Here is a 26,317-nt window from a genome sequence, read left to right as displayed (position 1 = left end):
CAGGCAGTCTGAAATCATCGTTTAGGTGCCTTGATCAAATTGGATGAATTTGGGCTGAGACATAAATTTTAGGTAGAGGATACCTGAGTTTTCAAATACTGTCAATCCCCTTAATTCTAGATGTCCTGGACAAGCATTGCAGAACATGAAGTGCTTCACAATTTACAAGTTTATAACTTTTTCCTCTCCCCCTACAGAGACTGCTACTGACCTGCCTAAAACACCTGACAGCGAACCTTTGTTTACAAAACTGCGTAATCCAAGCACAGGCAAGTTGTGGGACTGTGACCTGATCCTGTTAATGTTCTTGTTGATTCCCTCTACCACCAAAATATTCAAATTTTTCAAGCTGAAATAATGATGATAGTGTAAGTCTTACGTGCCAAAGATACTGCTGGTGATGCCAGATAGTTAATGCTGTGCGTTTAGGATTTGTTTCATAATTTTAATTGGTCAAACTGTTTATTCAACAGGAATATTGGCAGCACAAGAAAGGAGTGTAATTTAAGTTCTATTTTTAAGTGCATTTGTTCTGGGGAGCTTATAGTGTTGGGTGTTGAGCCTGGGCTTTTTTCTAATTCACATTCAGGCTTCATAGCCTTCATGTTATGCTATAAAGTAAATAGAGTTAGAAGTGATTCGGTTATACTTACCAAGCTTTTTGAGGCTTTTCATTATTAAATCTAATTTTTTTCCATCTCTGGTCCAAGTAGTGGTGTCTCTTTTCTTATTAATACATGATGAGACCCTTTGAATTCAAAATACATTGGATAGACCAGCAAATACAGGCGATACAGTGACACCACCAGCCTAGAGTTACTTTCCTCTAGTTAGATTGTTCCTTTTGTCAAGGATATGTTGTTATTACATGAGTGATGCAAAAACTGGAGTATGAGATACTGCAACAGAAAAGTGCAGTAAGCCTTTGTTAGGGTTAACATATTTTGTTTGAAAAAATTTGTTCATGCTGTGTTTTTTTCTTTTTGTAAACTTGTTTATTTTCTATAGATTTGGTTGTATGGTTTTGTTTTTAAATTCACTCCTCATACTTTTATATGTTTGTAACTGAAATCTTCAGGTATCTTTTAATGTAACAATACAGCACAGCTTCCTAATTTGTTAATGTTTTTAAAAGTGTAGATAGTACTTGCTTTTTGCTGTGGTAGAAGAGATCTATTTACTGTGTAGAATCTGAGGTCTAGGGAAAAGTTTCTGGGGAAAACCGAAAGTACAATGATTGCTTGGGTGTGTTCCCTAAGAATTTACAGGAGCTTATTTATAGACCTGCATAAACTTTCAGTTATGTAGCCTATTATAAGGTCTGAAAATGGAAGAACTGAGAACACCCTATTAATGTATTTTCCTTACGTTTGAGTCTAACAGATGAATTGTTGATGCCAGATACCATATAAATATGCACTGAAGGACTCAGCACATTATAGAATTCACACTAACCACTTTATTAAATAAAAGCATGCATGGTCCATTTTATAGACAGGTAAAAAGGACAGAATTTCTATCCCTTACAACAGCTATAAACTAGAGTTCAGCTGGCAGTTCATAAGTACCACAAGAAGCATTTTTCAAAGTGCTGAGCTGAAAGAAGGGGAATAACCATACCATAACACTTGAGCAACTAATTGAAGTGGTAAAGCTGTGAGCAGATCTGTCTAGGTTCTCTCAACATCCTCTAAGACTTTCTGTCTAAGGACACTGTTTGGACCCTGTGGTGACTGTCCTTTAAACATAAGCAAATACATTAAGGAGCTGGAGTTAGACAATAGGAATGGTCCCTTTCCCAAGATTCTGTAGCTCACCACTACATTTGTCTAATGTGCTCACTGGTAAGAGTTTTATGTTGTTGAATGAGCACTTCTGTGAGTAGTTTGACATCTGGTGCTTACCAAAATATGGTGTAGACCCTTGCTGAGTAGCATATGGTAATGATTGAAACCTCTGCTCCCCCTCTACATCTACTCACTCCTCCCTTCCCCAAAAGAAAAATTATCAGAGAACTGAAGTTATATCCTTAGGTGAGGTTAAACATCTGGTCAACCTTTTGGATAAAGGGGAAGAAACGCATTATCAGTCATTTTAGGGAAGAGATGGGTCTGCCCATTTTATCTGACCTGCCTCTGTTCCTAGGGACCTCTGCAGACTGAGAACCTGATTATGCAGGACTGCCATGTTGTGGTTTCTCTTGTCTCTTGAAGATGGATTGGTAACCAAGACAGGAACAGCCCAGCCCAGACTCAGCTGAACAAATTTTAGTGGCCCCTTTTTGAGTTTTGGCAACACCCAGTTTAGGTGTGGAAAGTGGCAATCCTATTTACAACATAATCATCACCCTTTCATTATAGCCCAGAGATACTAATGGGAAATGGTAGAACTGCGCTACAGGGTAGCCTGAGATAAAGCTTCCCTTCTGAATGAACAAGATTCTGCTGGGCATTTCAAAGCAAATCTTTTAGCTTCCTCCTTCATCTTAAGTGTCCATACTGAATCATTTGCGATCCATTTTGATGTGCCAAAAAAAAAAAAAATTACCACTTGAAGGTTTGAAAGTTTTGTTTCCCTAACCCAGAGTCTTGTATCTTGGAGACAAACAAGACAGAAAGAGAAGGATTCTTCTTGTTTTCCACCTTCCTCCTTCAGTACATACAAAGCTGATTTCTTCAGTGATTTTGATTTAGGTTTTGATCAAAGGCTTTGTGTTGTAAGATGAACTATTCACACATCTTATTTATTGGTTCAAATTCAGTTTGGTTTATAAAGCTGGTAAACTAACATCTGCATATAATAGTTTTCTTTGTCTGAGCTTTCTTTGTAGTGAGTTTATGTAGAATGTGTGTATGTTTGTGTGTCTGTATGTATATAAGGCACATTCTTTAGATGTATTGAATATTCTTTTGATTTTTGTGAAAGCTTACAAACACAAACTAGATTTATTTTCTACAGGGGAAGCAACCCTTTACTTATTCAATAGTGGTGCACAGCAGCTGTTTGAAGTAAAAGCTTTTCATGAGGAATATCATTCCTGGTTTATAGGTCAGACTGTTCAACAAGGTGAGTAATATAATGTATCCTTCCCCCAGCTGTAAATAACATTCATAGTCAGGCCATCCCTCTCTTTTCTAGTAAATTTACAGGTGTTTTTCCTAGTTATTTGAGGCATGCTTCATCACATCCCCACCTTCTGACACGCTCATTTGCCATCTGGATTTAACCAGGGCTGGGGGCTTTGTGGTCTCTCTTTAAAAGGCTGCCTTTGGCAGTCTCAATTAGACAGATGTTCATTTGTCTTTGAGGGATGGGGAGGGGAGTAATTCAATTGTATTTAAACTGAAACTTAGCTTGCCTTGTCAATCAGACCAGCAAGTCCTCAGTGTAAGTAAAATATGTGTTATCCTGCCAGAGGAAAAAAAGGGGCTAGAAGGATTTAGCTAGCTAAGCAGAGTGATGTGTTGGTACTCTAAGCATTGGAATGCTTTCTTTTATTTACTTCTGTAGTCACAGAATCACAGAATGTTAAGGGCTTGAAAGATCATCTAGTCCAACCCCCCTGCCAGAGCAGCATCACCTATACCAGATCACACAATAACGCACCCAGATGGGTTTTGAATATCTCCAGAAAGGGAGACTCCACAATGCCCCTGGGCAGCCTGTTCCAGTGTTCTGTCACCCTCACAGTGAAAAAATTTTTCCTCATGTTACCATGGAACTTCCCATGCCTCAACTTCCACACATTGCCCCTTGTCCTGTCATTGGGCATCACCGAGAACAGCCTGACTCCATCCTCTTGGCACTCACATTTTACATATTTATAAACATTAATGGGGTCACTCCTTAGTCTCCTCCTCTCCAAACCAAAGATATCCAGCTGCCTCAGTCTCTCCTTGTAAGGAAGATGTTCCATTCTCTTAATCGTTTTTGTGGCTCTTGCGCTGGACTCTTCCAAGCAGTTCCCTGTCCTTCTTGAGCTGAGTGGCCCAGAACTGGACACAGTATTCCAGGGCAGAGTAGAGGGGGAGAAGAACCTCTCTCAACCTACTAACCTATTAACTGTAGTCCCCTGTGTGAGTGCTGGGATATCAGGATAGACCTGCTCTCTGAGTATTTCAGTATTTTGCCTGAAGTGAGCTTGTCATACCATCCCAGTCATTCTCTGATCCAAGCTCACCTTTCTGAAAATGAGGAGAAAACTTAACGTAACTGCTTGTGACAGTTTTGAGTATCCTTTTTTCAGTAAGGATGTCATTGAGGTAGTGTTTCTCTGCTAGCATGTCTATAGACCAAGCAGTAAGTATTGATTCAGAATGTGAAGGTATATTTATTTTGTGCCTTTTAACTGGAAAAAAGACCATTTATTGTCATAAATAAAAGCAACTCCACCAGATATATGCATTCTTAAATAGTAATATCCCAAAGTGTGTGTTAACTTTTAAACATCCTCTGCAGGTGCAATAGCAATGCAAGCAGTATGTCTGTGAGCTTTTCCTTGCTCCATCTGGGGGTGAGCCAAGAGACAGGTTCTGCTCCCAGTAATGTTGGCGTTGTATTCTCCCATTCCCATTCTAACCTGTATTTTGGCCTTTGGGAAACAGTTGCCTTAAGTGATCGTCACCTCAGTTTTCTTTAAAAGATAGAGGGGGGAAAGGTGTTCCTGAATATTAAGGCTGCTGCATCTATGAAATGGTCAGGGGAAGACCACCACAGAAAAACTATGTTTGCAGTTAAAGCAAATTACTTGGTTATCTGCAGAGAAGGGCAGAGATCTTTATACACTTACAGTGAGTCTGAACTCTTTGAAACAAACAGAAATATATCTTCTTGGAGGTACACTGAGAAGCATTTAAACAGAAGCTTTGAGAAAGTGGATAGTGGTTTTTTTTTCCGTCCAGATTTATCAAAGGTTTCTTGTTTGTAAGTAATCCTGATGCTTGCTTTGCCTCACACAGTGCATCACGTTTGTGATACAGATGTTGGATTGGGTATCAGCTTTGTCCAAACCACAGCCTTCCCACCCTATCTTTTGTGAGTTTTAGGGCCGTCTTTAATTATCTTAATCATGTGATTTAAAACAAACACACACAGTATTTGCTTTTGGTTTGCTAATTAATGTTAAATTGTCATCAATTATTTGTTCTCATTAGTGAATTTCCTTGATGTTACATCGTTTCCAATTATCTCCAATTATACAAAAGCCTGGCTAAACCATTGTCCTGCAATGAGCTCCATATGGGTAGAGGTGTCTGTTTCAATGGGAGACCAAGTTCTTCCTTTGTGTGTAACTTTGAATACAACATACTGAGCCATATTTTTTGATGTATTTATTTTGTTCTATTAGGAGACTACATGCAGTCTCCCCTTACAGATGAGAGGCAGGTCTAAATTAACTGGCTCTTGAAATTCTTTTTTGCACTGCCTACCTCTTCTGCCAGCACAGTGTTGCCTTGCCCAATGTATGAGATGAAGTAGGCTGGATGTATCCAGTAGCCTGAAACAAGTTTCTGTTACACCCAAGTCTGCCAATAGAGGGCAGCTTCAATTTGCCTGCTTTTAGTGCAGTCTAGAAAAAGGCTAAACTAAGAGTGCTTTAAGCCAGGAGACCTGTAGTGAAGCTTGCACTTTGGATTGAGAATTGAATTTTCTTTGATATTTTTAAAATAAAACCACAAATACTATTTTCCTGCTCATTTTCTTAAAATATTGCTATACATACTGAAAAAAAAATATCTTTTCTTGCCCACACTGCTGAAAAACATTCAGAAAAAAAAGTCAATATGTTGCATCTCTTGGTAGTAAGCTTACTCTTACATATCTGTCACTTAGATGGGCGCCTGCTGTTTGTTACACCAATGGACCCCTTATTTCTGATACTTTACTACCTCATCAAGGCAGACAAGGAGGTAAGCCTGCTTTATTTTTCCACTAGACTTCTCAGAAGAAAACTTTATTCCTGCCTTCATTCTCTGCACTAGTTATGTCAAGTTTAGAAAGAGGAGCTTTCAGAATAAAGGAAATTTAATTTACATTTACATCATAGATACATTCTCCCTAGAAGCATTTTTGTTGCATAGGTTTTTTTTTTTGGCCAGTACTGTTGGTCAGCAGAAGTCAGCTTGCAATTGCAACAAACTCTAATCACTTCCTTTTTTAATGGAAGCAGGGAATTTCTTTTGTCCGTTTGTCAGAGCCTATTCCAGAACTGTTGAATTTTAAATAATGAGACGTCATCAGAGTAGAACAAACTGGTGCCCTTCCTGAGACATATCAGGGGATGAGTCATTTTTGGAAATAAAGGAAAATGAAAAAATAATTTGGATGCTGTGTGGAAGGAAGAAGAAACATTTACCTGGACCTGAGCAAAGCCTTCAACACTGTCCCACACCACATCCTGGTCTCCAAACTGGTGACACATGGGTTTGATGGGTGGACCACGAGATGGATAAAGAACTGGCTTGATGGCTGCACCCAAAGAGTGGCTGTCAATGGCTCCATGTCCCAGTGGAGGCCAGTGACAAGCAGAGTCCCTCAGGGCTCAGTCCTGGGACCAGTCTTGTTCAACATCTTTGTGGGTGACATGGACAGTGGCACTGAGTGCACCCTCAGCAAGTTTGCTGATGACACCAAGCTGTGTGGTGCAGCAGACACGCTGGAGGGCAGGGATGGCATCCAGAGGGACCTTGGCAGGCTGGAGAGGTGGGCACAAGCCAACCTCATGAGGTTCAACAAGACCAAGTACAAGGTCCTGCATCTGGGTCGAGGCAATCCCAAGCACAAGTACAGGCTGGGCAGTGACTGGCTGGAAAGCAGCCCTGAGGAGAGGGACTTGGGGGTGCTGGTGGACGAGAAGCTCAACATGAGCTGTCAGTGTGCACTTGCAGCCCAGAAAGCCAACCAGATCCTGGGCTGCATCAAGAGAAGTGTGGCCAGCAGGTCAAGGGAGGTGATTCTCCCTCTCTACTCAGCTCTGGTGAGACCCCACCTGGAGTACTGCGTCCAGTTCTGGAGCGCCTATTACAAGAGGGATATGGACATGCTGGAACATGTCCAAAGAAGGGCCACCAGGATGATCAGAGGGCTGGAGCACCTCTCCTATGAGGACAGACTGAAAGAGTTGGGGCTGTTCAGTCTGGAGAAAAGAAGGCTCTGAGGTGACCTTCTTGTGGCCTTCCAGTATCTGAAGGGGGCCTACAAGAAAGCTGGGGAGGGACTTTTTAGGCTATCAGGTAGTGATAGGACAAGGGGGAATGGAATAAAGCTGGAAGTGGGGAGATTCAGGCTGGAAGTGAGGAAGAAGTTCTTCCCCATGAGAGTGGTGAGAGCCTGGAATGGGTTGTCCTGGGAGGTGGTTGAGGCCCCATCCCTGGAGGTGTTTGCAGCCAGGCTGGATGAGGCTCTGGCCAGCCTGATGTAGTGTGAGGTGTCCCTGCCCATGGCAGGGGGGTTGGAACTAGATGATCCTTGTGGTCCCTTCCAACCCTGACTGATTCTATGATTCTATTTCCCTGGTTGTTTGAACTTGAAAGGAAACATTGCGTCTTCAGAAGCAGCATTCGTAGAGGTGCTGTATCATAGAACAGCAGTGGGACAATCAAGTGACCAAAAGCTGAATTGTTAATAAATAGCTTAATTGATTTATCATTGGTGTGGCAAACCTCATTTAAATTTCTCAAGTGTATCAAAAGGCACAAAGTTACAGATTTATCGTTTATAATCTACCTGTGGATAAAAGGGCATAAAATAAAATGTAAATTGTGTTTTGTTTCATGGCAGCAATAGTTTCATTTGATGCATCCTAAGAGGTTTTGCTTTAAGAACATTTCCTGTAAGGTTGCTTGCTATTTTCTGCTTTTAGATTGCAAATGGGGAATGCAGGCGACTAGTTTTTGTATGCTGAGGAAATAAAGCCCTACTGCATATCCGTAATAATAACCTATTGTTCTGTAATTGTTTTTATTTATGGTATATAATGTGCAAACATATTGCGTATTTCAGTAGAGTGTTCCTGCTTCAGGGTGGCCCATCAGAAGAAGTTATTTTACAAGAAATAGTTCAATTTGTTCTCCAGGCACTGTGCTCTATTTGAATTCAGCACCCATTTGAAAGCTTTATACCAAAGTTAAATGGGGGAAAAAATAAATTTGCTCTGTCTTTGTGATAAAGCATTGAGGTAGCCTGGGTAAAGAACAACTACTGCTGCTGCATCTGCATGGGAGGAGTCCTATACTGCCTTTATTTTCTCAGAGCATTGTTTTCTAGGTTTTCTGGTTCTCAAAGCCAGGCACAGTGCCAGATAAGTGCACAGAGTTCTTCCGGGTTCCAGGGCAAATGCATTCCTGCAGTGCCCTGCCCAAGTTAGTCTGTTCTTCAGTAAAGGGAAGTCTTGAGGATTGTGTTGCAGATACTTCATCCAAGGCCAGCTTGAATGCAGCACAGTTGTTTCTGTGTTGAACTGTTGGGTATCACGCTACCCACTGGGTATCTTAGGATCATCCTCTGATTTTGGTAGTACGATGCAGTGTAATGAGTCTTCTGAGCAGAGCTATTTCCTATCCAGCAGTCCTCAGGCTAGACTCAGTGCCCCTGCGCAATAGATATGTGGCTTTTACTTTGAGATGCAAGCAGATTTGTGCAGTTATCTATAGGAAACAGTTTGTTGGAGCTTTATTTCTGCATCTTACAACCTTTCTGCAATTGTTACTCTGCCTCTTTTTTGGGGGGAGAAAAAAGCTTCCCATCATTTCTGGGTTTCTATTTTTGTTTTTTTTTTTTTCCCTTGGTTTTATTGTGATTTAGCAGTGGATTGTTCCTTTTATTAAGTCTCTGACTCTCCAGTGAGAGAATTAATTAATAATGAAAGCTGTATACTTAAGTGGAGTTTTTCCATGCTGAGCAGTATAATAACTTCAGCTTTAGCTCTTGAGATCATGCACTCTAAGGATGGAGATCTCACTGCATCTTTGTACGGATGAGCGAAAGGATCTTTCCAAAGGGAAGACTGCCAGTTGTGCCAAACTGGGCTGAGCGATTGCATTGTTTGGCAACAGCAAAATTTGTTTGATGGTTTGTCATGTGTGGGACTATTTTAAGTTGGGCCAAAAATCATTTTATATACATACCCTGGCCAAATTGGAATTACTTTGCAGAGGTGAAAGGTTAATGTTCTGTTCCAGAAGCTTGCCCTCCTCCTTGGAGATTTATTTTATGAAAGGAAAAGCAAAATTTGAATGGAAGTTATGACACTGGGTTTAATCCAACAGGTTTTGGTCTAAAACACTATTGGCACGCATGGACTACTGTGTCTTATGTCATCTTCCAAAAAGTCCCACTGTACTTCACATTAGTTTCTGCTCTTGTTTTATATTTGTACTTCTAAGTGCAGTACTTGAAGAGTTCAGCATTTTGCAGGTATTTACTGGTTTGAAATAAACATTTATAGCTTGCTTTGTAATCAGTTTCTGAGTGTATTAGGTGTTACCATTCAAAATACAATCTTTAAGTTCTTAAAGTTTTAACCATTGCATGCATATATATTTCTCTGTGTGTGTAGTATGTCTATATGTTTTAACATTATAATAATGCTTTTGTAATCCCTTTGATGTATTTTCAGCAGCAAGGAAAGTTCCAGCCACTCGATCAAGTTGTGCTAGACTCTGAGTACCCTAACTGCGTCTTGCTGCTGAAGTGTGCAGATGTTAAGCAGTACATACATCATGTAACAGAAGAAAAAGGTGAAAAAAATGGGCTGAGGGGGAGAAAAAAGGCTGCATTTGTCAGTGTCAGTTAATTAAAAGGCAGGTTTAAATACCAGGTTTTTGCTTTACCAACACCCAAGGTGCTGGGCAAAGCCCTCCTTTAAAAACAGAAGCTTAGGCATAGAAGTCATCATTGTAGTGTTGTGAATAGCAATGTGTAGATCTCAGATTATCTGCTGTAACTCTGCAGTAACTTGTGCAGTCTTGTTGCTAGGTGTCATAAAAATGATAAACTGATCAGAGCTGGGTTACTGACTTGAGTTCCAGTGTAAACTCTTATTCAGTTTTCAGGCAATTGCTGTGCCTTACAATGTATCTTAACACTGACTAAGGAGCTAGGGGTGAGAGAGGGTACCAAACCCACCTCAGAAGTTGATTCTCAAACTGAGAATTCTATATATAAAAGTAGGACAAAGTCTAGATTCATTTTTCTGAAGGGTCACTCTTGGTCAGTATTTTGTCACCTTTGGCCAGTATTTATGTCTACTTCTTAACAGCAAAATAAAAATGTATAAACTTGCTAATAAACAGGGTCTTAAATCTTGGTCTAAACTCTGCATCCATTCTGAAATTCTCTTTGCTGCTGTTGTCTATCAGAATCCTCTGATAAAGTGCACTCTGTTAAAGAGTAGTGAAGATGGTTTACTGCTGCTTTTTTTGCATGGATGTTTTTAATAGTCATTGAATGGTAGGGGTTGGAAGTGACCTCTGGAGATCATCTAGTCCAACACTCGCTAATGCAGGTAGGCCTAGATCAGATTGCACAGGAACTTGTCTAGGCAGGAGAAGGAGCCTCTACAACCTCTCTGGCAGTCTGTTCCATTGCTCCATCACCCTCAAAGTAAAGAAATTTCTTCTTAAGTTTAAGTGAAACCTCCTGTATTCTAGTTTGTCCTTGTTGCCCCTTGACCTATCACTGTCCAGTACTGAAAAGAACCCAGTCCCACCCTCATGACCTCTGTCCTTTAGATACTTATAAGCATTGGTAGGGCCCCTTCTTAGTCTTCTCTTTTCCAGTCTAAACAGCCCCAGGTCTCTCAGCTTCTCCTTGTAAGAGAGATGCCCCAGTCCCCGAATCATCTTCATGGCCCTCTGTTGGACTCTCTCTGGTACTTGTGCCTCTTGAACTGGGGAGCCCAGAACTGGACACAGTACTCAGTTTTATGTATACCTATAGGTTTGTGTCATGTTGACAGCAAATGGTATTAACTGTTAAAGTTAGGTTCACTTCCTGGTTTTGTTTTGAAATGTAAGATAGAAGTTACTTTGTAATTAAAGCTTTACACACGTGCACAGCTGTATGTGATGTTCTTGGGTGTTTGTAGGCATGTTGCTGCTGCTTCTAAGTCAGATTTGGGTTGAGTTGCAAACAACAGTGGGTCTTCTTGTTCAGTCCACTTCTGTGTGTTTCATATTCTCACGTCTTTTATCACTTATGAAAAATAACCAATATTACAGCTAAGTTACTGTTTTCTAGCTCTGAGACCTGTTGTCCACTTTGTAGCCTTTCTCATTTAATGAGTAGAGCTTTAAGACAAGAAATATCAGTTGTGTTGTCTTCTGCAGCTCTGATCTATTTGACAGACCCTAACAACATAATTATTTCACTCTTAATTTAGTCTTAAGGCATTTAACATCTGTATAACAAATTCTTACCCTAGGGTGCTCACAGTTACACTTAATGAATTAGCATAAAGTCCACTTTCCCTGGCCTCAGTGTTGAAGGGCACTGAAAATTCATTTAGCTGGATTAAATTCCCAGTTACCTGTTTTAGTAGTTGGGAAAAGGCTATGTTACAGCTCACTAAATCTGGGTGAGGCAGGTTGTTTGCTAATAAATTCAAACATCAGATATAGAAGGTTTAAGAAAGGGTTATGAATTCCAGTTCTAGAGTATTAGTCTTTGTTTCATTTTGCAAGGCAAAAGCTGCACAGTGATCTTGTCTGATGTGATTAACATGAAGAGCCAAGAAAACTTACCTGATTAGAATAAGTAAGTAATATTGCCAAGCTTGTATTCCCAGAAGGTAGGAAAAAGGAGGCCATACGGTTTCAGAGTTACGGAAAACACTGAGAAAATGGATGTTAAAATGTGCTTTAGGCAGTTTGCTCAACAATACATCAGGGAAACTTCCAAGTCTACATAGCGATTACCCGATTGCTGAACATATTATTTAATTGTAGAACCACTTATATTCCATCTGTATTTCTCAAACCCAATCTTTCCAGATGTCTCAGGCCAGTTTTATAGGCACCAGACACATTAGGGAACAAAAGGCTTTCCAGTATATACTCAAATTATCAAACATAGTTGCTAACTCTCACCAATATCAAATGTGCATCACATGTTAAATCCACGTTCCAATATTGAATCCTTTTGTCAGCAGTTTGTGACTTTCATAACTCACTTTAATTCTTCAGAGGTCTCAAATATTGTCAATTTCTAGAGTTTAATAGTCAAAACTGTCAAGCACACAAAATATTTTCAAACAAAGTGATCTCTGAAGAGTTCAGTGTAATTATTTTTCATGTTTTAATGAAAATGGCTTCACAGTTCTGTGTTTCCTTTCCCTAACTGAGTCACTCTGAATCATGCTGTTGTGGGGCAGACTGCCTGGGAATCCAGACTAGAATTACTTTTCAGCATGGGTTAGGGGATGGTGACCAAAGGATGTCCCTTCCTTGAACTTTCTTAGATAAGAGAGGCATCCCTGAATTGTACTTACTGTACTTGGACCCAAACCATGTTAGCTCTTTGAGAAGCAAGCTAAAGTATCCAGAGCATCTCTGCCATCTTCTGCTTCTGCCACTTAGAAGCTTCTAAGTCCTAAAGATTGGAGCCAGTAATGTCACAGCTATTTATTTACCTGCAGCTTGTCAGCTTCATGAAGCAAAGTGAAAATTAGTGGATTCTTTTTCTTTCTCTCTCTGAAGAATTTTACGGTTTAATCCTCTACAACTGCTGAGATGGATTTGATCCTGTAAACAACTTTTGACCTCGGCCTACCCCCTACCATGCATAGACAAAGAGCACATAATAGTTAGCTATTTGTATGCAATTCAGAAGAGCCAAGAAAAACCCCAAAGAAGGAAATGCTGGAGGAATCAGAAATAATATGTTGTTGTTTACAAGGGGAGAAGGAAACTCCATGAACTGAGTGTTGGAATATGATACTGGATCAGTAAATGACATGAAACAGATGTAGGTATTTATAGGAATGGTATACAAGAGATTAAAACTTACTGAAATACCTGTTAAGAAAAAAACTGAAACACAGTGAGCTCTAAAATCTCCTGTGAAATCTTATTAGGCATTTCATTCCATTTTGAAAATGTAGCCTTTTGTGAATTAATACTGAATTTTTACTGAAATTTCCATATGACTTTGTAGCTTTTTCTCTCCTTTGCCTCAGCATTGTAAACTTGCATACCTCCAGATGACTGATCACATGTGACTAGCAAGTTTTCGTGATACCCTGGTTATCCCTTCAGAAAGGGAAACACTTTCTGAAATTCTTATACCATTGAGTTAATTTATGGTGCTCAATAAATCATAAATGAATCATGTACTTCCTCCCACAAGGAGTGTTTCACTATGTTGGATTCTGTATTTTCTTTTGACACCATATTAAACTAAGTGAAGGGGGAAATAGAAGTAAAATTTTGCTTTAGTCATGCTATGAAGTGAGAGGGGAGAAGTGATAGGAAGAGGGTTTATTGAAAGCAGTGGATGATTTGTCTTCACTAACCATCTATCCTGCCCCCTCACTAGGTGCTGGAATTCAGTAAGTAAAGATTTAAGATACCACATTTTAAAAACTTAAGTAAATAGCATGCAATCATGGAACCATCATTTTCTTTTACAAACTATCTAGTTAAAATGGCCAGTCTGCTGACAACAGGGCAGTGAAGTTTTGGCAAACTACAAGGACTTGAGAAGGGTCTTAGTGAATTTAGACAGCCTAAGATTATGCATAAATAAATAAAATATGTGCTTTGCTGGATTATAGCCTAATTAAAATACTGTCAAGTTGTTCAGACTTGTACATGTCATCTCAGTCTATTTATTTTTCCACGTTTCCAGTATTTTTGAAGCTTACTGCCTGATACCAAACATGTGCAAGCCACAAATTAATTTCATGCTTTATCTACAACTTCAAAGATTTTAAATGCATTGAAAATGCAAGCCAAGCCAGTCATGACTTTCTTCCTCTTACTTGTTTTTTCTCAGAGATTGGCAGTCAGAAATTCCACAAATACAGCCAAGAGAAGACACTGAAGTGGTTAAAGAAAAAGGTATCATGTTTCACTTCTTTCAAAATTGTTTTATGTTTAAAGTGAAAATCCTTATTAGTTTGTCCACATCTGCTTTTGAACCATGTGGGGTGCCCCAGTTGAAAGTGTGTGTCCTCCCAGGAAGGACAGATGTCACAGTGAAATTGTCGCATTTGGGAAGATGATGAGGCATTAGAGAAATTACAAGTTTGTCACGTTTCTCTTTGTGATGAGTCTAGCATGAAAGGAAAGCAGAAGAAGATAAAGTTCAGTTTTAACCCCATGTTCTGTAGGATTTGTTTAAGGCAAGGGGCTTTTGCTTCATCCACTTCACAGGTGGGCTAAAGGAGAGCTTTGACTGTTGAAACTTTTAAATTCTGCCATGCTTTAAAGCTGTACAGAAATGCCTTGGTTTTGTGCTACAAATGGGTTTCCTCATGAAGTTTTGGTAGTCTCTCAGAATGGTCCTGATATGGTTGGTGCTATCCTGATCTTGTCACGCTGTTTATGAGGTCTGTACAGTATGCAGAAATTAATGTTGCAGTTAAGCTTGATGTGGTATAACAAAGTTGGATGTCATTTTACACATGCATATGTGCCCCTTCCATAGTGCTACTTTGTAGGAAAAGATTGTGTGCTCCACATGATAAAAGAAAGCCTTGTAATTTAAATTAGTCAGCACAAGCACAAAATCTGGTCTACTTTCTGCAGTGATGAAGCATGGGGATATCTATTTTGCAATGAACACCTGAATATTTATATTTGAAGAGATACCTGTTTGCGTTGTTGAAAATATCTTCTGCCAGTTACTTTCTCAGTTAGATCCAGTATAGCAGTGCTCTGTCAAATCCTTAACCCTTGATTTCCATCAGGACTCCCTTTACAATCCAGCTGAGCTCTGATGTTCTCTCTCATCCAAGCAGGTGTATTTCTCACCTGTACAATCATGGCGGTTGCATCCAGGCAGCTCAGTTCATCTTAGGGTGCTGCTAAACTGGTGCTGTGTTGCCAAGGCAACGTGTTCAAAGACATGCTAGTTTCTTTGGCTTTTTGAGCTCATATGCTAGTCATTACAAATGTGTATTAAATTTCACCACAGTCCATAACTTGAGTGTTTTATATGCTTGAAACAAAATTACAAGAGCTTTGTCACTGCATTAATGTGTGCATAACAACACTGATACAGGTATTTCATTCTGTGGTTTCCCATAGGTCAATCAAACAGCGAAAGCACTTAAAAACAACAATATAATTGTAGGTGAAAGGGTATATGCAACTGCATTTGTCAGCAATAAACAGATCACAGATACTAAAGAAGGTAAGAAAACTAAATACTGTAACAAATTCCCTGATAGGTGAAGATAAAACATGATTTGCATCTCAAATGTTTTTAAATCGGCTTTTGCAGTAAATTTATTCCTTGTACAGAAAATTCCATGTATGTTGTGACTATGTGCCTTGACTTTTCTGATTTCTTTGGTATCTTCATCAGATGACATTGTAATTAGCAGTAGGTCTCAGATGGGGTTCTTTTAGCTTCTCCTTAGTTCACAGGGAAGATGTTTTTCTCAGTGAAGTACATGCTGAAGTGCTTTGCTGAGCTGTGTTGAACAGTGGGGCACATGCTTATCTTAAGTGACTCTGTATTAGAACAGACTTCCTTTTTATTATTTTTATTAGCATGGAATGCTTTTCATAGAGTTCTCCAAAAAGGGATTAGTTCTTAGGAAGTCATAATCACAGAGTAAAAGCTCTAGTCTGAACATTATGTGACAAATGTATAGAATACACAAGTGTGTGCTTATTAAGGGCAAAAACTTTAATAATGTGTGTATTAAATTGCCCTAAACCTGGCAAGTTTGGTACCAAAAAGTCTGGGGTGGTATTTTGTATTTCTAATCACCTTTTCCCTGGAGGGGGCAATGTCCGGAATGTTACTGGGATATGATGTTCTGTAGAGAAACCTGAAAATGGGCTCAGAATAAATTGTCTGAATGTTGATGAAAATTAAGCAAGGTTTCTGAGAAGACAAGCAAAAGCAAATTGTTTCTTATTACAAAGATATTCAGAGGTTTGCATGCTGTTGAAAAAAAAAAAGAGAAACAAAGCAATTTGCTGATGAGGTGGAAAATGAGTTACCAAGTAATGATTTCAAAGGAAGTAACATAAATGAGATTTAAGAGGCAACTAGACAGTTTTATAGAACAGAGATTGTAATATATGCTTTTTAAAAAAAGGCAAAGCTGCAAAACTTTTACGTTACTTTAACTTTACAGTAGCTTTTCACCCTTTTTCCCACCTTCATTTTTTTAAAGTAAGGGAAAATTATCCTGACGGCAACTACCTTGGCTATACTTTAACTACTTCATCTCTGAAATTTGTAATTAAATAGCTCAACTGCAGTGTTTTTTTCCATCTTCCTCCTTACTTCTAGTAACATAGATATAATAGTCTTTTTAAAAGCCTTTTTAAGATTTAAAAGAGCAGCACTGAAACAGGGAATACTAGGGGTTAAAAGTAGGTAAGTTTTTGAGGCAGTCCTACTGTATGTAGCAAGGTGAATGACAGGAAGTCAAGTGGACCTTGCTCAACACTTATTTTTAATAAGACTCATTTTCTTGTCTGATCCTTTCACAGCCATGACAGTGCAATTTATTTCTATAGGGAGTTGCTTTCATAGGGATATTATGAAGTTTCAGTAGCTTATAAACAGGTGGCTATATGTAGTTAGCATTTACAGATGTTGTAGGACAGAAATCTAGGTGGATATAATGACTGCAAATGGGGAGGGAGAGGGGGTTTAACATTTGAGACCTGAATATTTCATTCAGAAGACAATGGTCAGAAGGGCACAAATATTCCTGGTGTTTGAAAGGAGGTTAATAACAAAGCAAAGCTAGGGTGGGAACACAGACTCCATAGAAGGCAAACAGTGGTATTTTAAAATTGGTAAAGGAAGTCAGTGAAAATTGCTTCAAGGCAGAAGTGCAAAGAGAATGGATTTTGTATGTAGTAGAAAATAATGGCAGGTGATTTGGACTCACTGTAATGCAGTAAATTGGACATTTTAAGTGATGAGGTAAAATTGTCTTGGATTGGAATTATTTCTTGTTCTCTCTTGACCTTAAAGTGGGGTTAGGGAATGACAAGGCAGTTGAGGAAAGAGAAGTACAGATAGGAGATACTAAGAATGTGATGGCAGTATAGTTGAAATGCACATGCTGATGGTCAGTTTGTTAATGCTTTCTGCTTCAATGCTCATTTGCATTAGGCTTTTTAATGAAAAAATAAAGAAACTATCTGTATCACAGAAGAAATAATTCTTTGACACCCTGAGGCTATTTTACCATGTACTTCAGAACTGTCTGAGTGTGTAAGCATATGAACATCTAGAGCTGGCTTGTGAATGGAATTCAGAGGTGAGATTTTAGTTTGATACCTGTCTGGCAAATAATTTCAGTGCATGGGTGCAGTTACTCACTTGCAGCCCAAATAACAGCACGTTTAAACAGACCCAGCCCATGATCAGTAACTGTGTAGAATGTGAGCGGAAAAGATCTGGTTTAAGACTTCATGTTATAAAAAAGTCACTTCTTTTTTTCACATTTATAGCAGGAGTGCCGTGTACTGAAAACAGCTTCTCATAGTTCATATTTTCACAGATAATTATCCCATCTTGCCAATGATGTTTAGATAGGCCTTGGCATTTTCTGTGAAGTACTGAAATTAAGTACAAGACTTTGAAATAGACTCATTGTCTCATCTAATTGTTTTCAGTTGAAGCCAGAAAATGTACTTTAGTACTGAAGCCCATGCCAAGTAATTGTAAGATCCAGATGCTTTAAAATTAATGATTGCATGTTCTGTTGAGTCAGCTTTTTACTTTTGCAGGTTTTTAAAATTTAATTTCTTCAGAAAAATACATGATATCTAGTATTCTCAGAAAGTGAACAACTTTTGTAAAGTACATTAGTAACATGTGCTAACAAAATGAGTGTAGTAAGACTTTGCTTTTAAAATAAACCTAGAAGTGTCATATAACATAAACTACTCAGCACAAAAAACCCATCACAGCATATCCATTAGAAATCTCTTACTATTAATTCAGCCTTATGAGTTATGGCAACAAGGCTAAGGTAACATGACAATATAATGTGAATGTTCTTTTTCTTCTTCTTTTCACTCCCTGCCCTGTTCCTGAAGACTATGTACGATATGCACATGGATTGATATCAGAATATATTCCTGAAGATCTCAGTAAGAAGTTGTTACAATACTTAGGGTACGTATTGTTTCCAGTAGCTGCTAGTTTTATATGACATGCATTTAATGTTTTTTTTGGTCAATATTGAGACTTGTTCATCAAGTTTGCAGTGAATGACACAGTTTAGATTATGTCTTTCTATTTTTCCTATGATGCTAAGGACAATGGGCTGGAGGAGAGATGCTCTATGTAACTCTGGTATGTCTGTTATCACAGCGGCAACATGAAACCCTAAGCCCTGTATCCCATCTCAAAGCAAGATGGGAAAGGAAATCCAAAGAGTTAAAGCAATTTGTCCAGAATGGTCAAGCACAAGCACAGGCAGCAGAGCCAGGAGTAGAATCCTCATCCCCAGTTCTCTTTCCTTTTCCCTACTTACTCAGTGCAGGTGAGGTTTGACTTCACATATCTATCCTGTGTTAGTTTATATTTAAATCTGGAAGTTGAGCCAGCATTTTCATTGTGGTGTTCCCTTCCAACAGCAGACTTTGCTTGGAGCATCATGGTACTCTGCACCTGCCTCTCAGTTAATTTCTTTTCAAAGGATTCTGTTATGGTGGCCTATGGAAAAAACATACAATTTGTAGCTTGAAGTCCAATAACTTAATATGCAATTTGTAGCTTTAAGTCCCATAACTAAGTTTCATTGAAAAGATGTTCTGTGCTTTATAATACCATCTTACTATTAGCCAAGGTTTTCAAAAGTAAGGCGGAGTTCTCCTTTTTTGGTTGCCAGATCTAACAACTTTTAAAAGAGACCATGTTTCTGTATGGTCCCTGGCTCTGTTTTAGTTATATAAGGCAGAAATATGGAGTCCATGAGCTGCTTTTTCTGCAAACGCATGCCAGGTGTGAGCAGCTGATAACCAAAGCAGCCTTTGTTGGGAAGGAATTATAAGCTTTAGGTTGTGCGTTCCAGCTGTCTTGATTTATAGCTTACAATATTTTGTTCTACAGGCTCCCAGAACTTAAAAGCCCAGTACCAGAGCCACCGTTGAAGGTAGGACCATTAAGATACTGACAGATTCATTATGTTGTAAGCTAATTTCTCTGAATTATTATTAAAACTAGACTAGGACAAGCAGTGGGTACACTACAGTAAGTAAGTTGCTTTTGTGAAAAAGCCAGTCTGAAGTAACGCAAGAAATTAAACATTTTATTTCATATTTTTTTAATAAGGAATATTTTGGTTGGTTTTACTGTTAAAAAAATGGGAAGGAAAGAGAGAGGCATATTTTATGGTATTGGTCAGCAGTGTTTTCTTATGTGTTTTGCTTATTTAGTTTTATTGAGGTTGATGGGACAGTATGACCTCATAGGTTTTCTTTCATATATAATTTATGGGGACCCTGAAAGGGACCTCCTGGGTCATGGATTCCCAGACAACCATGTTGAATCTCTCAAGCACTGACCATTCCTCCTTCTAAGTTTCATTAGGATATTTTTATTTCCATTACTTCTCTTGGAATAATGTTCTTTAAACTCGTTCCTCTGATGCTCAGAAACCTTCCTGTAAATTCCACCTTGAATTTATTCATGGCCAATTTATTCCCATATGCTTTTCTGCTAACATTATCATAGTTTCTTTAATTGAAATGGCTCTTTTCCCTCCCTAACATTAATTCTCTCAATGTGTAAAAGGAGGATATATATCCTTTCTGTTTCAGTTTTTTGAAGCCAAACTTGGTTGTTTAATACATGTTCTCCATTCCCTCATCGTTGCAGGAACATTTCTTTACACCTGTGCCATTATTAATTCAGTTATTTCAAAGCAGGTGACCAGAGTCACATATAATTATTCATGGTAAAATCTTTACTAGTACATTATGATGGCATTCTTCCTTTCTTGTCTTAACTGAAAGTATTTAATCTCATTACATCTTCAAATCCCATTTGCCTCTGTTAATATGTATTGTACCAGATAGCTCACAGTCATGCTGTGAACTGTTAAGACACACAGTTGCTGGGTTGATTTTTTTTCTCCACTGCAATTTTGAGATGATATGAGAAATTCATGCAGTTAACTGCTGTGTGCATGACCTTGTACACATGTCTGTACAAACAGATTTAGTTTAAATGTTTCCAGTCTTGAAGGTTCTCTGGCTTTTCCTTCACAGTGTTAAAACCTCTTTAGGTGTTCATAATACTACTCAGTGGTGTACGTTCAGCAAATGTTAGCATGCTGTTATCTTTAATTAACAATTAATGAACATTTTGAATAGATACTGTTCATGGCACTCTGCTGGTAATCTCCATCCAATCCAATGACATCCCTTCCTGCATTACTTGCCTTTGTTTCCCTTTTTTACTCAGTTTTTTACCTACCTTAAAATTCTTATGCAACCTCCGATTTCTCTAATTTCAGTTTCTTAAGTGGCACCATGTCAAGTCCTCTGGCAACAGTTCCTATTTTCTGTTACCAGAAAATGTGTTATCTTTGAGGAAAAAAAAAAGATAAGTTGGTAGACATTACCTATGTTTAGTTTCCATTTACTCTACATATTTCATTTATTCTTCTTTCACTTTTACGCCCCGCTCTGTTCTACTGAGGCCTATTATCACTGCTTCCTCCTCCTTACATACAGATGGGTGTTTGGCTATTCTGCTACAGTATAGTCCCCACCTGATGGAACAATTGCCAGGTTTTGCCTCTGGACTTGTGATTTCTAAGGCAGACTCTCAACAGTGTCAACATACTGAGTTTTACTTCTATCTTGAATAGAGTGATTTCTATTTTCTTTTCTACTGCTGTGCTTAACCTCTTCATTTATTTTTGGAAACTATTTATTGAGGTAAAGGTTTTATTCCATTTTTGGGCTACATATAGATTAGGTTTAATGTGTGTTCAGTCATTACTGTATAGCAGCTGTACTTGCTTCTTTTTTGATTTCCTTTGTTGCCTCTGTGGCTAAACAACCTTCTATTATTTGTTTTAATTTCCTTTCCAACATCTAACTCAGCTTGACTTTTTGGCAGTTCTCATTTTATCCCAGTATTACCTGACCTCTAAAACAACTTTTTTTTTGGCAGTCTTTTTTTCCTCCCATTCATTGCAGAATTCTGCGTACTGCTAGTTTCTTTTTTAGAGGTGAGGGGGACTAATGTGTTTGCATCTGTGTGAACAGGGAGGTGCCTTCACATAGTTTGGTCTGAGAAACTCTTCAATTTTTTGTAATCTTGTTTGTAGTGAAATACCAAAAATTACTTCTTCTATCTTTCTTTTGCATTCTAAGCATCCTCCTCACATCAGATCACTTTGCTTTGGCTTAGAGAAGTAAGGTATATGTTTTGCAAAGTTTGTTCCTCTAGAATTAAGAACCCCACTTTTCGTTATCCTTTCCATTTACTTTAAACCTGAGGCACCTTACGTCTGCTGAAATTAGGTTACATATTGCTCCAACTTTTCCTTCGGTATCCCTGCTACATACTGAAACAAGTTTTAAATAACCTGTCTGGTTCTGTGACTGTTCTGTGAAGCAGTATGTCAGCTAGCACATGCAGGAATAATTGGGTCCTACTGTTATTAATAGCATTTGTTCTCCAATGTATATCTATGGATATAAGTTATTTCCATGTGGTTGGACAGTTGTTCTGGCTGCACAGTTACTTGGCCCTTTGATTCAGTTAAGAATTATCTTTATGCATTGTAAGAAATATTAAACATACATCAGGACCCAACTGATATTCATTAGCCATATACGCATGTTACAACAACTCTATTAAACTACATGTGATGTGCATTACACATTATGCACGAATAGCTTTTATACCATCGGGATAGTTCTGAGAATCTGTTTTTAAAAATAGTTTTATTTCAGCGGTTCGGTTACAGAGGAAATGAGGCTTACAACTGTTCAGTTCTTGGGCAGTGAAGTCGTGCTGAGGATCTGATTAATTTCCGAGCACTGACTAGGGTGTGTAGGATGCTTCTGTGTTTGTCTTTGTAATTTCAGAGATTAAAACACTCCTTTATTTCACAATCTCAGAGGAGCAGGCCAGGCTTCTACACTGGAGCCTATAGTCTCCTTCATCTTATTTGTATTCACTTGCATTGACATTTCTCTTCATGAGGGCAAGATGTATTGACAGGTTTAGTATAGGATTATTGCAAATAAAGAAGGCTCCAACATCTGTTTCCTACTGTTGTAAATTAATAGCATGCTTAGAATTGATGTTAAAAATTCCGAAAGGAAAAGAGATTTACAAATTTCAATGGTTAACAGAAAGCTTCAACAGATTCTCTCTTCTAATACAAAAGTAAAATGGGTACAGCTTAAACTTCATGATTCAATGATCAAATCAAAATTGCTTGTTCTTCATGTTAATTATAGGCCCTTGATCTTGTGTTGTAATCGTCATACCTTCCAGTTTGTCAGCATAGGGAATCTGTCCATTGGCAGATGATAAGAGACAACTACAAAGAGTATGTATGTTCTGCTACATCTAAACAGCAAATGTTTTGCTGAAAAGCAAACATTTTGTTGTAAGTTTTAAGAACTTGTTTATCAGATTCCAAAAAGAGGAGAATAGTAATTATTCATTAGATATTCATTCGAAAATGTAATCACAGCACAGTAAACAGCCTCCTAGAGAGGCTGATCCAGATCCCATTGAAATCAAAAGGAAAGGCTGCTCTTGGATCTGGTTCTAACAGCTGAGAAATCTAAACTGCAGACCTGGCTTCTGTGCCAAAGGGGGGGGAAAGAGAGATCACAAGCACCATAAACAAAATGAATAAAACAGAATCTTAAAATGTGTGGTACCATCCAAGTTGCTTGCAAAATCACTCTCTGGCACAAAAACTAGGAAGGCCACAGTTTAGATTTCACAGGATATTAAGGACAGGGTAGTAATATCAGATATATAATAATAATAAAAATGCAGTGTTGTAAAGTACTATATACTTTTTTTTTCCCCTTTTGGAAACATACCAGGAAGTTTTCACCTTTAAACTAAACACATGCTCATAGTTTATGGAAAGAAGTATTCATTCTTACAGCCTGATCACGTGAAGTGCGAGAACTGCTCACTGCCATTATTTCTGAAGTTAGAAGGCACCCAGCACATGCAGAATCAAGCTTCTTATTACACTGTTGGATTCAAGTGATGAAGCAGTCAGCAAAACTATGGCAGTGTTTCACTGTTGCCAAACAGTAGAAACTAATTGCTCCTAAAGATTGTGTACAAACATAATAAACTAGATGATGATCCACTTGAGTCTGCAGATAGCAGTAACACTGGAGCTGCTGCAGGGTTCCATGAGAGCATGGGCACCAGAGTCCAGTTCCCTGGCTGTTAGATACTAACTTCAAACATCTGTTCGTTTGAATAGATTCTGACACCAAAGTCACAGCCATGGAAGTTAAAAATGGTATTCAGTGATACCTAAAAGTAGACTAGAAAGAAAAAATGCTACCCATGACATTGAATGATCTTTTCTGAATACTGTAGAAATGCTATATACTTGTGTAAAGAAGACAGATTTTCCACTGTTACTGCAGATTCTTCAGTTGATTGGCAGTCCTATTTTGGTGCTGTGGCTACATTATAAAGCTGAAGCTTTAAAATTCCATGTGTGTGCATCATAAAAGTCATTGACAGAGCAACTTCCTCACTCTAACATTTCAGAAAAGGAAATTATCAGATGTCCCTGTGGAAGCAGAACAAGATTATACTAAGTTTAACAGCACCAATCCGAAAACCAAAAAGGTAAGCAAGTCTTGCCTTCGTGCATGTTTTGCCAAAGCATAGATTAGCATCAAACATTAGCACAAGAGCTCCTATTTTTCTCCTCCAAAATATATCAGAAAAACAAATACAAAATGTCAAATGTCTTTAGTTGTATCTTCTTGAACTTTTCGTTCAGGCTTAATTTAACTTTGATAGACTTCATGTCATATTCTGAACTCTTCTAAAAAGTTACTGTTCGACTATATTTTTTCAGTGAACATTCTAATGACCCTCACAGACTTGGATATGTTTTAAAGTGCTCAGCTAATGTTTGCAAAGCTCTTTGGGGTCTTTACATGAGAAATCCTGTGGCTCAGTGATAGCAACTGTTAATTTTCAATTAATTGAAAATGAAACAAAGAAAGCAGCATTCCCTTAAATTCTAAAGGATGCTAAGGCAGATTTTATTTTTACCTAGAAGTATTGCTTGTGCACTTAACTTATGTTAACTTAATGAAGTTAAATCAACATAGAGCTTGCTGATTGCCAGCTCCAACACAAGTTTGGAGGCCAGTTCAAATCCAAGTCCCATGGTGCCTGCCACTGTACTATTCCTAGGAGAGCAACAGAGGTATGAAAAGACAGATTCTGTCTGTGTGTGCCAAGGTTGTGAGGCTTGAACTGGCTTATTTCTCTGAATGTTGAAAGAAAATGAATCCTTCTCCAGTCCCATTGGGAACAAAAAAGGCCCTGTGTGCTGGTCTTGTGACCTTCAGGCTAATGCTAACTACTCTTTATCCATTTGCAAAGAGAAGCAGCTGGTGACAGATGCATTCCTTCCTCCCTCCAAAACCCCTGGATTTTTTTGTGCTGAGGGCACATGTTAGTTTTGAAGTAAGAAGACGATTGCCCCCTAAGTGATGGTGATAAATAGTTTTAAATGTGCATGTTTCCACCCTTACCCCATTATGTACCTATGACTTTTGAACTGAGCATAAATATAGAAATAAACCAAGCGGAGATAATTAATTTTAACATTAACTGTGATTTACTTCTGAAATAATGAAGCACGTCGATGAGAGAATCTGGGAAAGCAAAGATAGCTCTTGGACTCTGTACAGTATACTACTCTTTTTTAAACCCTTTGGCAGTGTTTTTGTTTGTACAGTAACACAGACAATCATACCGTTGTTGCATATCTCCGTCCTGTTTATAACCTTCTAGCCGATCCCATATATTGTAGTTGTGAAGTCCTGCAGGCTGAGGAGTATCATAAAGAAAGGTCAATGCAAAGTTTTCTTAATAGGGAAAACATAACCTTTTAAAATATAGGAAATAAACGAGGTCAGCTCTATAAAATGTGGTTCATAAAATGTGTTTTAGGTGTAAAAGTCTGGGAATTTGTCCCAGTGGCCTCAAAGTGCTTTGCAAATGTTAGTTACCTTCTTCATTAGTTCTTCCATCTCTTTTCCCTTTATTTCACTGTGCATAGAGTCTTTTATAATAAATCAGTGTGAATTATTCATCATCTGTAATGCAAGGCTGTAATTCAGCCTGCTGACAGCATAATCATGAGATTGAGTCTGAGGGTACAGTATGCATCTGTTATATTGCATGCATTATTCCTCTTAATGTACAGGCAGGGATTATCCCAAAGTAAACGTTTGAGTTGGGATACCTCATTCTGCAGAAAGGAAAGATATTTCACCTCCTTGTCCTTGTAATTGATTCTGTCTTTGTCTGAGGTTAAATAATTCATGACAAGTGCTTTTCTGTTTGAATAATCTTAAATTTGTTTTGTAAAGTTTTTCTCCTACAATTTAAAGCCCTGAATAACATTAGCTTTACTAATGTATGCTAAAAAAAAAATTCAGCTTCTTGCCTGACTTCTGTATTTAGGAGTTTGGAGCTTATATTCCACTCCTTTGGAGATGCTGCTTAACTTCTGTTTATCATTTCACTAACAGGCAAACATCAAGATGACTGCAGCACAAAAGGCTCTGGCCAAAGTTGATAAGAGTGGAATGAAATCTATTTCTTCTTTCTTCAGTTCCAAAACTAAAGCATCAAAATAAAGACTTGTTCTTGAAAGAGTTTTTATACAGTGGCTATTTTTATGTTAAGCTTAAGATGTCTCCTGGGATTTTTTGTTAGTATGGTATATGCAGGGCATGGCTGTGTACATGGTGGAGTGTGCTGAAGAGATCTGTGAGCTAGTGTGGGACACTGCTGTTATGCCTCAGTGAGGCAAGGCAGTACTGTGCAGATATTTCAGCCTGTGTTAGGAAGACAGCTTCACTGTATTAGCGTAGTCCTATGAGCTAAGAAATCAAGGTTCAGCATGGTA

At 38.4% G+C, this 26,317-nt stretch overlaps 1 protein-coding gene across 1 annotated transcript in view; it reads left to right on the top strand.

Annotated features, from left to right (window-relative positions):
* Nucleotides 1-26,073, top strand: part of RNASEH2B (ribonuclease H2 subunit B) — a 38,112-nt gene extending 12,039 nt beyond the window's left edge. The window contains exons 2-11 of the mRNA XM_054384451.1: nt 198-269; nt 2,959-3,066; nt 5,833-5,909; nt 9,617-9,737; nt 13,993-14,057; nt 15,249-15,354; nt 18,240-18,318; nt 19,258-19,300; nt 23,929-24,009; nt 25,938-26,073. Coding sequence (XP_054240426.1) covers nt 198-269; nt 2,959-3,066; nt 5,833-5,909; nt 9,617-9,737; nt 13,993-14,057; nt 15,249-15,354; nt 18,240-18,318; nt 19,258-19,300; nt 23,929-24,009; nt 25,938-26,045 — 860 coding nt within the window. The 3' untranslated portion in view covers nt 26,046-26,073. The remainder of the gene's footprint in view (nt 1-197; nt 270-2,958; nt 3,067-5,832; nt 5,910-9,616; nt 9,738-13,992; nt 14,058-15,248; nt 15,355-18,239; nt 18,319-19,257; nt 19,301-23,928; nt 24,010-25,937) is intronic.
* The last annotated feature ends 244 nt before the right edge of the window (nt 26,074-26,317 follow it).

This window comes from Indicator indicator, chromosome 1 (genome assembly GCF_027791375.1).
Source record: "Indicator indicator isolate 239-I01 chromosome 1, UM_Iind_1.1, whole genome shotgun sequence".
Lineage (NCBI taxonomy): Eukaryota > Metazoa > Chordata > Aves > Piciformes > Indicatoridae > Indicator > Indicator indicator.
Note: the sequence above shows the minus strand (reverse complement) of the source record. Positions and strands in the feature narration are given on the sequence as shown.